At 46.1% G+C, this 15,959-nt stretch overlaps 1 protein-coding gene across 5 annotated transcripts in view; it reads right to left on the bottom strand.

Moving 5' to 3' along the window:
• The window catches only part of LOC143283114 (anoctamin-1-like), a 358,246-nt gene that overhangs the window by 29,550 nt on the left and 312,737 nt on the right, over nt 1-15,959 (bottom strand). For all 5 annotated transcript variants that reach the window (XM_076589234.1, XM_076589235.1, XM_076589232.1 and 2 more), the window contains one exon: nt 6,271-6,449. In XM_076589234.1, the coding sequence (XP_076445349.1) occupies nt 6,271-6,449 (179 nt within the window). The remainder of the gene's footprint in view (nt 1-6,270; nt 6,450-15,959) is intronic.

Below are 15,959 nucleotides of genomic sequence, written 5' to 3'. Positions count from 1 at the left end.
ATGATCATGCCACTGTTGCATAGAAATCTCATTATACACGAACGTTTTTCTGTTCACAGATCTTATCACTGACCAGAATGTCTTAGAGTCACTAATTGAATCTCTTAATATTTTTAGTCTATTCTTTTCAAACTCTTCCTCTTTTGACTTTCTTAATTTCATATACTCCTTTCGGGCTGTAACATATGCTTGTCTTTTTTCTATCTTGTCCATTTGTGTTTTACACCTCTGAAATCTTTTTAGTAACCTTTTAACTTCTTGTTTCTTACACTTGCATTCATTATCAAACCAATCATTACATATCTTGCTTCCTTTTCCTACTGTTCGAACCATGCATGCAGCGGCTCCATACAAGGCAGTAACAAACTGGTTTAGGCTATCATTCAAGTTAGTGTCTAATAACTGAAATGCTTTCTGAATACTATTATAGAATTCATCACTGTCAAGCTTGTTTTTATAACATCAACATTCTCATCAGACCATACAATTTTTTCTTCACCCTGATGAATCATATTCGTACTGTAATTATGAGGAATATTTTTCCAAGTTGCCTCAACTGGCAAATGCCATGAATCCACGCAGTCACCAATATACACATCAAAATTCAATAACAAATCAACAGAAACCAGAAAATAGTCTATTACACTACATCCATTAGGAGATACAAAAGTATATTCTCCCTTTTTATCACTCTCACAAAAACCATTCAAGACAATCATATCAAACAGGAAACACAGGTCTAACAATGTTTTACCAAAATTATTTATAGTTTCATCTTTAGAATATCGTCCACCACTTTCTTCATCCACACTGTCATCCAAGTCATCCATATAATTTGTCATAATTTCAAGTTCAGGTTGTTTGTTACCAGTTCTGGCATTCAAATCTCCAATGATCATTAAATGTACTTCATCTTTTTCAAAATGTTGCAGTAACGTTTCTTCTAATATCAAGACACCGTCTTTGATTGTTTTATCATTATATACAGGACTTCCTTCTGGAGCGACATAGCAAGCAACTAAAACAACATCCTTATCTAAACCAAATACATCTTTTTTTACAGAGAGAGAGAGAGAGAGAGAGAGAGAGAGACTCAGACACATTGTTTTATTGTCATTGACAATACAATCTTTTAGGCAAGGGGGACAATATAAGAACAAAGAAATATATACAGAGAAATGAATAAAATGCTAGGAGGAAAAGTAAGAAAACATAAACCAAATCTATGAATATTAACACCGACAATAACATTCATACATTCTTAACTTATTCTACACTGCCCAGTGACTTTCTTTATCATACTCTCTGTACTGGCTATTTATTTATGTGTATGTAGGTGTTATAGTGTGCCGGCAGTGTCACCTACACCACCCACACCCTGTCCCCCTTCCCTCCCTTCATCTCTCCAACTTTGTCCAAAATCCAGCCTTTGAGGTCGCACCGACTCTGTCCCAAACCCCTGCTCTCCTCCCTGCTCCCCCCCCCCCCACCCCCTCCACTCTTCTGAAGTGGTTATTTGCTCTGTGATGTCTTGCTGTAGTGATGGCATAACCACTTTGCCGGTGTGGCTTGGCAAGTGCAATAAGCATCACACACAGTGTGCTCATAATTGTGCTAATGCAGACTGGTTGGAACATTTCCCATGAAGCCTTCCCCTTCCCCGTCTTTCCTTCCTGAGGATTCTCACTTTGTTATCGTTTGATGTAGATGTCAGTATTTTGGAAAAGTTATGTTAAGGTGATGTTAGACTGAGCCTGCTTACGTGCCCCAAGTTGTATCACCCTGTCTCTCTTATCTCCTTGTGATACAGTATATTTAACTTCTTGTCACAGAAAGCAGGTTTTCAAATGAGTAAATCAGATATAACTGCAGAACTGGATGAATCAGGATGAATCAGTGAATCTGTCAGTCGTTCACTTAGCATCACTAAAACAAGCCAAGACTGGTTCAGTTCAACCAATTGGGGAGTGAGTGTTGTAGCTGACAATCAGTATGCACAGAATGTTGTGGGAAAGAATAAAATCAGTCAGCACACCAAATTCTCAGCTGTCTCCCAGAAGAAATGAAAACTGACACAGGCTGACTGTCTGATGTGAGGTGCAGGGAAATCCTTGAAGGGCTGTGCCGCTTTAGAAGGTGGTGCTTTAAATGCAGGGTGAACTGCTTACTGTGTGTTGCTTAAAGCTGCTAGTAGGCACTGTTCAGGTAATTGTGTGTTGCTTATGCTTAGGCTCAGATCTGTTTGAGACAGTGTTGCTTTTGCTAAGAAGGGTAAACCGCTTAGTGTGTGTGCTGATTACCGATGTTTATTGTAAAGTAAATATGTAAAGCACTCCATGTGGCCCTGCTACTAGTATGAGGAGAGAGAGTGAGTGAATGCAAATACGTACAACATCAATCAATCCATTATCCATCTCTCTGTTCCCCCCCCCCCTCTCAAATTGAACCCCCCTTTTTACAAAGGTTACAAGAAAAAGTCTAAAAATAAAAACATGCACATACAGCTGTGAAATTGTGTGGTAATATAAAGAAGAAAATGGACTATCACAAGGTAATGTTTCAAAGCACTCACTTTAATATTGACTGATTTTTTATATTTTGAAAAAAAAATCCATTTTTTTCACAACTGACATAAAGGGGAAGGGCAATTTTTCTTATATAACAGAAATTTCACATATGTGGTCTTTTATTACCATAGACACTACCTAATTGTAGCGACGGAATGGGTAAATGTGCATGCACAGTGGATATGCATAGTGTTAATGTCGCCTGGATGCATATATAACTGATACACACACACACACACTTACACACACAGACACACACATGCTGTACCGGCTATTAGCATACAGTACTAATAATATTGGAAAAACGAGAAGTCTTGGTGCCAGTCTTGCATGAATAACTCCAGAAACTGTTCCTCATTCAAGTCTTGGTCTTCAGCAACATCACCAACAGACAGGTTTGTCTGCTGCTGAGTGACTGTCTCTGAAACCGTGTGTCTCACTACCAACACTTTCACCACTTTCATCCTCACTAATTCTGTCATGGGACCACTCATCAGTATCTAAAGATTTATCATCATTTTCATCAAAACCAAAGCCAGCACTCATGAAAGCTTCTATCACTTCCTGATGGAAAACACGCCGAGTTTGCAATTGATTTTGCGCCTTAGTACCTGCTGAAGTTGAGGGAGATGACATCTTGTCAAGCGAGCGAGAAGGTAGTGCTGGGTGACTGTACGCTTGCATGTATTGTACTCATACAAATTACAATGGCATCCTAAGACATGCTAAAAGTACAGGAGCACTTTTGGATGACTGTATAACAGAGCTGTGCCACTTAGTTTCACATAAGACCTTAATCTATGAACTAGAAATTTAAACTGGAGATACGCTATAGCGCACCACAATAACGAAGCATTGCGTGCATGAGGTACACTATAGCGTAGCTTAGTATAGAAAAGAGTTAAAGGGTAGCTTGATTGTGGACGAAGCAACTGTAACTTTACATCAAATTAAATAGGCACACCACATATATCTCAAAATACACTCAGTTCACATTCACATGTGCAAACACACACTTGTATTGATCATTTAGTGCTTATCAATGCCTTATACAAGGCAAACTAAAATCATATAACACAACTCAACCATCCAACTTTCTCAGAAAAAAACCAAAGAGAAACATATGATTCATATAGGTAATGAAACAGACACCAGGGTAGCAGTTATCATACATAACAATAATAAGTTATAAGGCTTCCAAAGTTAATTACTTTTACCAATAATCCCAAGCAAGGGGGATAAATACTGCTGGTGATCTTATTCTCATTTCGTCATCTATCAGAAGCATACTGACAAGGTCCACTTTCTCTTAAATTTCTTTTTTTTTTAAATTACATTTTTTAACATCTTGTAAGACTTACTTGTTACACAAAAAGAAAACAGATTCCATCTTCAACTAATGCACCACACACACAGGACATGGGGACTGTGCAGATGTGTTGGTGGAGAACTATTTTTTGTTTGCAATTAGGCCTAAAGTTCTTAATTTGAACTGAGCCAGGCTGGTTTAGTGCACTTTAACATATTTTTCTGGTTGAAAAATGTTCTTAACCCTTTGACTTCAGTAACTATGATTTTTGCAAAATTATTTAATCACAAACCTCTATAAAAAAAACAAAAAAACAAATAAACCCCCCCCCAAAAGAACAATAAAATAAACATCTAAAAAAATATGTTAAAGTATATGTTTTCTTAAAGGAAAATGAATGGAGAATATAATTATCATAAGTTCAATGTTGACAGAGTGAAATAACACCAATCAGGGAAATATAACAAAGATCGTTAGAAAAATACACACAAAATATATTCTAAGACAAGAAGAAAATTCTAGTTTATTTATTCTATTGGTGGAAATGGTGCTAAAATATTAGCAAATGTATCAGACAAAACAACTAAGACCAACTATGTAGTTTTCCTCCGCTATCATGTTGTTTTAAACATAAACACTTACAAATGAAATACTCATACACACCCACAACACACACCCTTCCACCCACAAAAAATATCACACAATATTACAACACAAAAGCTCACTGTAATCAATATTTTCACTTGAAGCTTTCATCTGGAGGGTTTTATAGTAAATGAAAACCCAAAAATTGAGGTTTGAAGATTAAATTGTGGGTTTTTTTAGACCCACTTCTAACATGACCCCGCCCCATTCCTGCTGATGTACCTTGAAGCATGTAATCATCACAAGGATAACCAGAATCACTTCCATTGATCAACAACAACATTACTTTTGTTTTCTATCTTGTTTTTGTAGCTGCTATTATTTGACATTGTGCGGAAAATCAAACAAAATTCTAGTCACCTCTTCTGTACTGTACATCCTGGCAGCCATGTTGACAAGCTCAACAGCTTTTTGCTTTACAAATCGAAAAAAAAAAGCAAAAAAAAAAAAGCATCAAAATCAAGCCCAAACTTGCTGAGATATTGCTTTGAACACACGACAAGGCATCTGCAAAGAAGTAAGTGTATTCAGCTGACCGGCTGGACTGATCAAAATGCAGTTAACACTGCATTCATAGATATATCCGCGGTCGGAAGTGAAAAGCTTACAAGAGAGGAACAAATTGTATTTTTCTGACTCTTCAGTATGGACATACCAATCTTGTTTGTATGAATTAATTAACCTGTCCTTAAATTCTGCAAGAAATATTTGTTTACTGCTAACACCCTGACACACCCAGACAATCCACAAACCATGTGTGGTTAAAATATTCTTTACAAAAAAGTCCAAATTTCTTTCCCAGAATCCAACTGATTGGGCATCGTTTCACAAGCTTGTCTGCATATTCTTGTGAGAGCTCTGTTAATGTAAGCCAGAATCCAATACATTTGATCTTTGTTTTTATATATAATGGGTACTGACCATTTTCGCCAAATGACATTCTATTGGATGAATGCAATGGCACTGAAAAGAAGTGTTTAACTGCATATGTACAAACTTTTTCCATTGCTTGATTAGCATAAAATCCCCAGACTTCTGGTCCATATGTTAGAATTGGTTCAATTTGTGAGTAAAATAGTTTCCAGAATATAGAAAAATCAATATAGTTCTTAAAAAAAAAAAGTTATTGGATTTCAAAATTTCCATTACCACCTTCTTTCCTTTTCTACAACTTTCCAACTGAACTTAGTTGTAAAAAGAAGAACCAAATGCATGAATTTGCTGCTTTAATGTCAGTCTCCATAAAACCATTATAAGTGGACTGAAAGATGTCAACCCTTTTGAAAAGCTAATACATTTGCTTTTTTCCAAATTTACAGTCAGATCTAATCTATCAGCCTCAAACGTTAGTGCTTTCAGTTGATTTTGTAGCCCTACAGCAGTGTCTGATAGAAGAATAACATCATCATCAAATGATAATGAAAATACTTCTACAGCACCTGGAATTAACTGTATGCCATGTCTTCCCTTTTTAGTCACCTTTATAGCAAGTTCATTGATGGAAAATATAAATAGATGGGGACTTGACACAAACAGCTTTGTTTAAATCCATGTGGGCAAGAGAGAGAGAGAGAGAGAGAGAGAGTGGCCAAGAGAGAGTGGGCAAGAGAGAGAGAGAGAGAGAGAGAGAGAGAGAGAGAGAGAGAGAGAGAGAGAATGAATTATCAGGGAGGTTTAAAAAAAAATATGGCTATGAATTATGGCATTGTGCTACACATTTCCATTGTGACAAACCTACAGCACTCTGACCTGCATTCCTGGATGTTGCCTCTGAGAGGCAGTGCAGGCTGATGATCCTTTTCAAAATCTGAGGTATTGAATTTGGCGAGAGCAAAATCCACGTAACCATTCAGAGTTCCATTTTCACTGTAGTTCATCTCAAAGACCAAGCGGGGGATGAAGTCTGAGGTCAGGGCGATGATGAAGGCCTGCACAACATAGACAGCTCACAACATTTTGTACAATGACACCTGACATAAGTGCATGCATACTTTACAGGTCAAGAACTGATAAAACAATTCAAATTTTCTTTTAGAAACTTCTTTTTTTGTGTTTGTAGCCTGCAACAACAAAATCACTGGTATAAATGAGTGGGCTTTAGCATATGTGGAGATACTATAGTATTACATCCGGTTAACCTTGAACTTGCGCACAGGGGTTATTGCCCTTCCCAGCATGTCTTGCACTAACGGACTTGCGGGGGTAAAATAAATGTTGCCTGTCTCCACGGCTCAGGCTCTTGTGTTGGCGACACCGATTGAGTGATCTTTACATGGTGGCAGTGGTGGAATACTGAAGAACAAGCAACAGATCAACAGTGAACTCTGGTATGATCGTTTCTTGTATCTTTATAATAATTTCCATTCAAGATTTCACTTGTAATTCAAGAGGCTAACACAACAAAGAATGGCCCCATTCAAGGCACCAGATAGTTTCGATTTTTCACGCCCTTAGATGTGGCCTGAATGGAAACAGCCCTTTCTTAGATTTTGCCAGGCATCAAAACTTGATAAAGAAGATCAAGCTGTTCAAGTTAGCTCCCTCATTTACACAATGGGTAGTGAAAGTGAAAGACTTTTAGCTTCGTTCAACCTCACTACAGCCCAAGCTGAACATTTTGATGTTGTTTTAGCCAGGTTCAATAGTCATTTTGTTCCAAAACGGAATATTATTCACAAAAGAGCCCAGTTCTATGCTCGTTCTCAAGGTGCTGGAGAATGCATTGAAGCCTATCTATGTAGTCTATATGAACTTTCAGAACATGCAAGCTTCCCAGACAGAGAAGATGCCATTAGAGACAGATTAGTGCTTGGAGTTCTTGATGCAAAGGTCTCAGAAAAACTCCATGCTGGAGATTTGGACAGTCATGAAGAAAATAACAGGAGCCAACTTGAAACTCAACAAAGAAAAATGTGAATTTAGAAAGAAAGAAATTGAGTTTCTGGGTCACATCATCACCAAAGACAGGGTGAAGTCAGATCCAGCAAAAGTTGCAGCAATCGTGAACATACCAGACCCAAGCAACATCACTGAACTCCGGCGGACATTAGGGATGGTAAATTACCTTGGAAGATACATTCCCAATCTGTCAACCATCCTGCGCCCAATCACTGAGTTGCTAGAAAAGGACCAGCAGTGGACATGGGTAACTCCACAGGTGGAGGCTTTCAAAACTGTCAAACAGTTACTGTCAAAGACACCAACACTAGCCTTCTATAATCCTACCCGACCTACAGTTGTCAGTGCAGATGCAAGTTCATATGGCTTGGGTGGTGTACTTCTCCAACAGCATGAAAATGGACTGAGGCCAGTTGCGTATTGTTCAAGAACCCTCACATCAACTCAACGCAACTACGCCCAGATTGAAAAGGAGGAGTTTGTATTATACTCCATGTTTGGTGTTAAATATACTTACCATGTCAAACTGATGCAAACTAGGCCTATTGGTTTGCTCTGCTTGGCCAAATTTCGCGCGGCTAACAGTGAAAAGACGGGCCCACCCGCTCTCAGCCAATCAAACGCCTCTAAAAACTATAAGCGCTTAATCATTCCGTGGCCATGAACAAAAATGCCCCATGAGAACCATGGCGGAGACGCGGGGACGGACGGGCGGGCATTCGAGTTTGACATGGTAAGTATATTTAACACCAAACATGGAGTATAATACAAACTCCTCCTTTTGGTGTCATATACTGTACCATGTCAAACTGATGCAGAATTTAAAGCAAATGGAGGAGGGCAACGCCTACTGGTTCATATGGGGAGCCCTTGTAACTGAGACGGCAGTGTTAGCCGCGACAAAGGAAATCCCCTTGGAACCGTCAGCCCTGGTCATACGGAAATTCCTGAGGTAGAAGTTGATGAAGGGATTCTCAGAACGCCAGAAGGCTGCCTCCAAGACATGCTGCATTGGCACTGAGTGCTGGAAAGCAGCCGAAGTAGCTATGGCCCGCACTTCGTGTGCTCTGGGATGAAGACAGCTGATATCCCTGTGTGCATGAGAGTAGGCTCTACGAATGACTTGGGAAACCTGGCGGGAAATGGTGCCTGCAGCGATGTCTTTCTTGTAATTCTCATTGAGTGAGATGAGCAGACACCTCTGAGAAGAACGCCTATGGCGAGACCTATCCCAATAATATTTGAGACACCGAACAGGGCAGAGAAGCCTATCCTCATCATCTTGGGCAAGAATATCATACAAAGGTCTGACTCTCAGAGAGGGGGAAGGAACCTCAGGGTCTTGGTTCTTAGCCAGAAACTCTGGAAGGAAACGAATAGTGATGGAACCATCTCTGTGGAAGGCCAGATCTTGTGGCATTCCACTAAGCCCATGCAGCTCACTTCTATGACTGCCTGTGGCCAGCCACAGAAGGAAAGTGGTCTTGAGGGTGAGGATGTCAAAAGGAATAGTCCCCAATGGTAGGAAGGGCTGTTTTCGAATGAAATCCAGCACCAGGAACAAGTCCCAGGGGGGCACTCTTCTGGGGTCTCTAGCTTCCTTCAGAGGGGCACCCCTAGCCACCTCTCTGAGCAGGCAATCCGCTTCCAAGGCGGAACCACCTAGCTGTTTGCAATGTGGTACAGAAGGCAGACCTGTACCCTCGCCCAGAACTAGCAGACAGGATGAACCGAGGAGCAGAGAGCCAGAAAGTTGGCCAGCTGCATGCTCGTAAGGTTCGTAGGGGTAATGCCCTGAGCTGTACACCACCGCAACCATTTCTTCCAGCGAAAGTCATACAAAGTCTCCGTTCCCTGCCTCCTTGCTCTGGTGACTATGGAGAGGAGGTCAGAGGAGGCACACCCCTGGGTCAGCACAGCCGACACAGAGGCCGACCGAGGGGTCGAGGACTTCAATGGTGATGCTGACAGTTCCGACCGCACAGCAGCCATGCGTGCTGGTGGAGCAGTTGAGGATTGGAATGCGGAGTGCCCGAGCGAGGCTGCCTCAGCAGATGAGATTTGGTTTCAAGTTCCAGGGGTGGGAACATGTGTCAGGGACTGAAGGTCCGGAAACCAGGTCTGGACTGGCCATTTCGGCGCAATGAGGATCAGCTGCGGGTGTTCCAATCTGTCTTTCCGTATCACCTTGGACAGAATTGGAAAGGGAGGAAACGCGGAGGCAATCAGACTGCTCCAATCTAGAGAGAGAGCATCCACTGCCCACGCTTCTGGGTCGGCAACCGAAGAGACGGAAGTGGGAAGTCTCTTGTTGAACAAGGTCCACCATCGGCCGAAACCACTGTTCCCACACCCCCTGAAGGCTGTCCTTGTCCAGGGTGCACTCTGTGCGTATGACACTCTTGGACCTGCTAAGAGCATCTGCCAAGAAGTTGGTTTTTCCTGCTCAGTGTCTCGCTGAAAGTGCAATGCCCTTGCTGTGGCACCAACGGAGGAGAGCCTCAGTCCGCATGGAGAGGTCTGCCGAGTGCGCTCCCCCCATTTGTTCACATAACATGCGACCGTCGTCTTGTCCGTGAACAAGCGGATGGTCTTGCCAGTGGCCTCCCCCATGAAGTGCAGGAGAGTCCTGCGAACTGCCTCCAGTTCCAGAACATTGATGTGGCACAGGCGCTCCTCCGGGGACCAAGTCCCTGCTGCATAGAGTGAGTCCATGTGGGCTCCCCAGCCGAGGGAGGAGGCGTCTGTGAAGAGTGCCACCTGAAGAGTAGGTGGGGCTAAGGGCACCCCCTGTGTCCGAAGGGGGGTGATTAACCACTCTGATGTCACCTCGAGGAACCACTCGCCCAGACATATCTGGGTATCCCATGGCTGAGTGCTCTGGGACCGGCGTAACCTCAGTGCCCTCTGGAGAGGGCGCTTGAGAACCCTGTCCAGGGGAATGAGAGGTGCCGTGGACTCCATCATGCCCAAGAGGGAAGAAAGTGTACTGCGCTGTATCTTGGGAGGAGTGGCGCCAGTGGCTGAGGAGGCCTGCCAGATGGTCCCAGTGATCTGGCGCCAGAGAGACTATCATAGACCGCGTGTCGAATCTCATCCCTAAGAAGTCGAAGGACTGACGTGGGGACAGATCGCATATCTGCTGGTCCATGAGGAAGCCCAGTTGGGAGCAAAGGTCTAGAAGTCTGGCTGTATGACTCAGGCACAGGGCCTGCGACTGGGCCGGGATAAGCAAGTCGTCCAGGTACACAAAGAGACAAATGGATTCCGAGCGGACGATGGACACCAATTCCCGCAGCACCTTGGTAGACAGGAAAGGGGCAAGGGACAGACCAAATGGGAGGGCCGGGAACTGGAACCCCTTGTCCCTCCACACGAACCTCAGGTACCGACGGGATGCCGAATGGATGAGTATATGAAAATAAGCATCTTCCAGATCGATAGAGGTAGGCCAATCACCTTGTTGGATGGTCTCCCGAATCTGTGCCTGTGTGTCCCTCTTGAATTTGAATTTGGGGAGGAATTTGTTGAGGGGGGACAAGTCCAAAACTGGTCTCCACCCTCCCGAGACCTTTGGAATCACCAACAACCAGCCGTAAAAACCGGGGCCCGGGTCCGAGAGTTGAGATATAGCCCCATGAGGAGTGGGTGCGATATCTCTTTTTCTAGGACGCTCTCCTGCTCCGTCGAGCTGGGCACCTAAGGAGGAGGAGTGGATCTTAGAGGGGGGAGGTCCTCCACCCAAGACAGCATGTACCCAGACTCTAGCACCGACATAATCCCGTCGTTGAGTCCCAGAGCACACCACTGATGTGCATGCCGGGACAAGTTTCCTACTTGGAGGGGCTGAACGACTGGCGGTGCTGAATCGGGGCCCAGTCATTGGGGGTGCTGCCTTCTGGCCTTGGGCATGGCCGGTCGGCTTGGACGGACATAAGGTGGTTTATTCCTCTGCCCCTGATTCAGCACACGCTGCCTTGACAGGCGGCGTGGTATATGGAGGGGCCCTGGTGGCCGGTCTCTTCAATGGCATAGAACCCTGGAGCCCATGAGAGGTGTGGGCCAAATATGAGGCCACCTCCCTGTTTGTCTCTGCCCTGTGGCTGACAAAATGGGGCGGGAACTGGCCGAAGAGGGAGTGCTGCTGTGCTGGGATGGACCGCAGGGCAGCCCTCTCCTCTACTGGAATGTTAGAGAGGCTGAAAATGGCATCACGCCGCGCTAGCACAGTACTGAAGTGAAGGCTGGTAGCTGTGTCTGCAGTTGCCGAGAGACCAGATGCTACCCTATTGCCAAAAGCGTGTAACCTCTGGCCGGTGAAGAGGCCCGGCAGGACTGAGGAAGGAGACCCCTTGTCCTGATTAACCGGACACTGTTCCCACAGCTCATTGGCCCTGTGAAGGAACGTGTCGAAGGTGTACGCCGTGGAAACCTCGAGGGGGCAGCGGCGGGCCAATTTGTCCCACTCTGCTAACGTTTTAAAGTATAGGTTAGCTGAAGTGGGGAAGGTGGTGCGCTGTGAGACCAACATCCTGTCCTGTGCGGAGGGCTCTGCTCCGCTGTAGGCAGGGTGGTCCTGTGTGTACCAGGACCACACCCCTCCCTTGGAGGAATCTTAAAGAAACTTTCCCGGGGAAAAGGCGCCCGGGGCAGAGAGGGACTCCCTGCCTGGAGGAGGGATGGAAGCAGCACCCCTGACAGTGCGGGCTGGCTTATTAAGCCATACCTGCACCATTTCTGGCACTCTGAGTTGCCTAGTGGTTCTGGAGTTAGAGTCACATGGCGTAAGGAGGGTCGAGGGTAACAAAGTAGCCTGAGGGACTGATTCGGCATACGTGACCCTATTGGGGAGGGTCAGTTGGAGCTCGGCAAAGTCCGAGTTTGGTTCAGGCTGGTCCCTAGGGAGGCATGGGCTCAATCTGTCCCCCCTGGGATGTGGGCGAAGAGTGCCCATCTGCTTGTTCGTCCTCATCCGAAGACAGGGGCTCCCACTCTTGTTCGCAGTCCATCCCCTGCTGGGTGCCATCCCAAGTGGATGTACCCACTGGGGCGTCCTGTGAGCTGTGGTCAGCCCAGCGGGATGAGCTGGGACGATCCCAAGCCGGGACCATGGCCGCCACTGTTATGTCCTTGACACCTGAAGCGGGTGGGGAGCGTGTGGACCGTAGGTCCAACCATGCTTGGGATGGTGGGTGCCACACCTTTTCAGAGAGGGCGTCCCTGGATGCAAGAGTGACCCACGAGTGCTGTGTGGGGACAAACACCCACTCATCTCACTGTAGGACCGAGGGCTGGGCAGGTGGGGACTGCCGGCTCCGCCGGGCCAAGTAGGGCCCCTGAGCAGCCGTCGGTCCTGACAAGGAGGCCGTTGTGACCGTGGAGGTCACCTGTGGGTTGACAGAGGCCCGATTTGTGGACAGAGTGGCAATATTGGTCGAGGAGCTCGACCTGACCGACAAGAAGTCGATCCCACTTGTCGGGGCTGTGTGTGTCACCCTGTGAGATGTGCTGGGTTGGGTCCGGTGGGGAGCGGACAAGGGGCTGGCCCTTGGTGCTCCCGGCAACCCAGTGTGCACCCTAGGTGCACCCCAGTACGGGTAGAATGGGGGTAACAACCCGTGGGCACCAGCCATACTGTGACCCGAACCCCAAGGGTCACTGGTGCGTTGACCTCCATGAAGGGAACAACCTGGCCAAGTCGGAGGGAGGTCAGGTCCGACTTGGGTGTCAGTCCCGCCCGAAGACGAGCGGGCTGACTGCCCGGAACCGCCTGACACGCACGGGCCTCCCCCAGCAGGGGAGACCGGCCGGATAGCGGGAAGACCTGCAGAGCAGGTTGCCACGCGCCCCGAATCCCCTCCCGTGGGGAGACTGGGGTGGCTTGGCCCGGGGTGGGCAAAGTAGAGATCCCCCCCCGGAACCAAATTTTTCTCCCCCCCCAAAAGGAGGTGGGGGAGGGGGGTCGACAGAGAAGGGAGGAGGGGGAACAACAATGGGGCACGTGAGGGCCGTCTCCGAGTGGGGACCCGGGTAATGGCCGGGCGCGGCCTCCCCTTGGGAGTCCGCGCCTAGCTGCGAGTCCCCACAGCACGGAGATGACTTGCCATTCACCCTTCTCCCTGCCTCGCGCTGGGACACCTCGGGAGGCGACGCTCGTACCTCTTTCCCCCCGGTCCCCTTCATGACCGTTTTACTGGTACGAACGTCGCCTCCGCGATCAGCGTCTAACGACGCATCGCCGCGGTCCGTATCGGGAGGAATCATGAGCTCCGGGCCTGGGAGAGTCTCTTACCGAGTCTCAATCCCAGCATCATGATTCCCTGCCTTCGTGGTATGGCACACGAGGCATGGAACCCGCGCTTAGGCACCCAGCGAAAATCCGACCCCCAACAGAGAAAGGAAAGACAGGATCGACTTAGAGGCAGAAAAAATCGAACGAATCGAGGGTGCCGAGTCGAATCGAGTACACAGAATGTAAGAATACAATAAACACAAGCCGCATGCAACAAAATAAGGCCAAAAGGATACGCTGAATAGCCGAAAAAAGCGTAAGACGAGACAGAGCGTAAACCTGACAAGATGGCGTGGAGAGCCTTGGCCAAAGGAATGATGAAGCGCTTATAGTTTTTAGAGGCGTTTGATTGGCTGAGAGCGGGTGGGCCCGTCTTTTCACTGTTAGCCGCGCGAAATTTGGCCAAGCAGAGCAAACCAATAGGCCTAGTTTGCATCAGTTTGACATGGTACAGTATATGACACCAAAAAGAATGTTTGGCAACTGTTTGGGCATGTGAAAAATTCCAGTGATATCTGATAGGGCTACCTTCCTTCATGCTTCAAACTGACCACAAGCCACTGGTTCCCCTGATCAACAAGAAGGATCTTCAGGACACTCCCATCAGGTGTCAGCGCACGCTGATGCGTCTAATGCGATTCAGTGCAGAAGCTGTCTACTCCCCAGGGAAAACACTCATTGTGGCAGACACATCTCAAGAAGTCCTCAAAAGCAAACAGGAAATGAAAGAGAAGTCCATCAGCTAATAGAAGACACTGAAGCACATGTTCACTCTGTAAGACTGTTTTGGGAAGCCACAAACACCTGAAAGAAATTGCTGCAGCAACTAACAAAGACCCTCTCTTCAAGAAAGCTCTGCAGTACACAAGAGAAGGATGGCCGAAATACCTTGCTGATGAGGAAGAAGGTCTTCGAGAATTGTATCCACTACGGAATGAGCTCAGTGAACATGAAGGACTTCTGATATGTGGGAGTCGTACTGTCATTCCACAAGCCCTAAGAGATGATATTCTGTCAAGAATACACGAGGGACACCAGGGCATTACAAAATGCAGAGAGAGAGCAAACACATCAGTATGGTGGCCCAACATCAGTGCACGCATCAAGCAAGTGGTGGAGAACTGTAAACATTGTGAAGAACAAAGACCAACTCACAGAAAAGAACCACTTATTATGATGACATTGCCTGAGCGTCTATTTCAAAAAGTTGCTGCGGATATATGTAATTTCAAGGGACAGAACTGTGTGTGTGTGTGTGTGTGTGTGTGTTTGAAACAGTACGTGTGTGAAAGAGTGTGTGTGTGTGAAAGAGTGTGTGTGAGAGACTTCTTATTCACTGATGACTGCACCCTCAATGCCAGCAAAGAGCAAAAGATGGAGCAAGAAATGGACTGCTTCTTATGAGCCTGCAACAACTTAGGTTTCACAATCAGCACCAAAGACCAAAGTTATGAACCAGCCCACACCTGGAAAGCCCCACCAGGAACTACACATCATAATAAAGGGACAGAAGCTACAGGTAGCTGACAGCTTTATCATGCATAGATCAGCAACAGAATTGCCAAAAGCCCGAGCTGCCTTTGGGAAACTGCAAGAATGTGTGCGAGTGGAGAGGACTCAACCGTACCACCAAACTGAAGGTCAACTGAGCAGTGGCATTCACCACCCTTCTCTTTGCCAGCCAGCGAGACCTGGACTGTCTACAGAAGACTTGTTAATCAGCTCAACCACTTCCATTTGAGCTGCCTCCGCAAACTTTCTCCACATAGAATGACAGGACACAGTCCCAGACATGAGGGTCCTGAAATGGAGTAGTACCCACAGCACCTATACCGGTCTATGTCTTCTCCCAGTGTGTCTCACAGCTTCACCCCACAATCACCAAACTCATCCCTTCTCACTGGAACTTTTCCATCCACTTTCGAAACTGTAATCATCCGGCTTCTCCTGAAGAAACCCAACCTTGACTCAAATAGTTTGAAAACTAATGACCAGTTTATAACCTTCCTTTCCTGTCCAAACTTCTTGAAAAAGCTGTCCTGAAGCAGCTCAACAACCACCTTTGTTTCAACAATCTCATCCACCCTTTTCAGTCTGCCTATCATGCTGACCACAGCACCAAAACCACTCTCCTCCACATCCTAATCTACTGCTAGCATCCCAATCAGGAAAAATGTCCCTTCTCATTCTTCTTGACTGATCAGCCTCCTTTGACATGACAGACCATTCAATCCTTCTTTACTGTCTT

This window comes from Babylonia areolata, chromosome 6, assembly GCF_041734735.1.
Source record: "Babylonia areolata isolate BAREFJ2019XMU chromosome 6, ASM4173473v1, whole genome shotgun sequence".
Taxonomy (NCBI): domain Eukaryota; kingdom Metazoa; phylum Mollusca; class Gastropoda; order Neogastropoda; family Buccinidae; genus Babylonia; species Babylonia areolata.
This window is presented reverse-complemented; position numbering and strand designations above follow the sequence as displayed.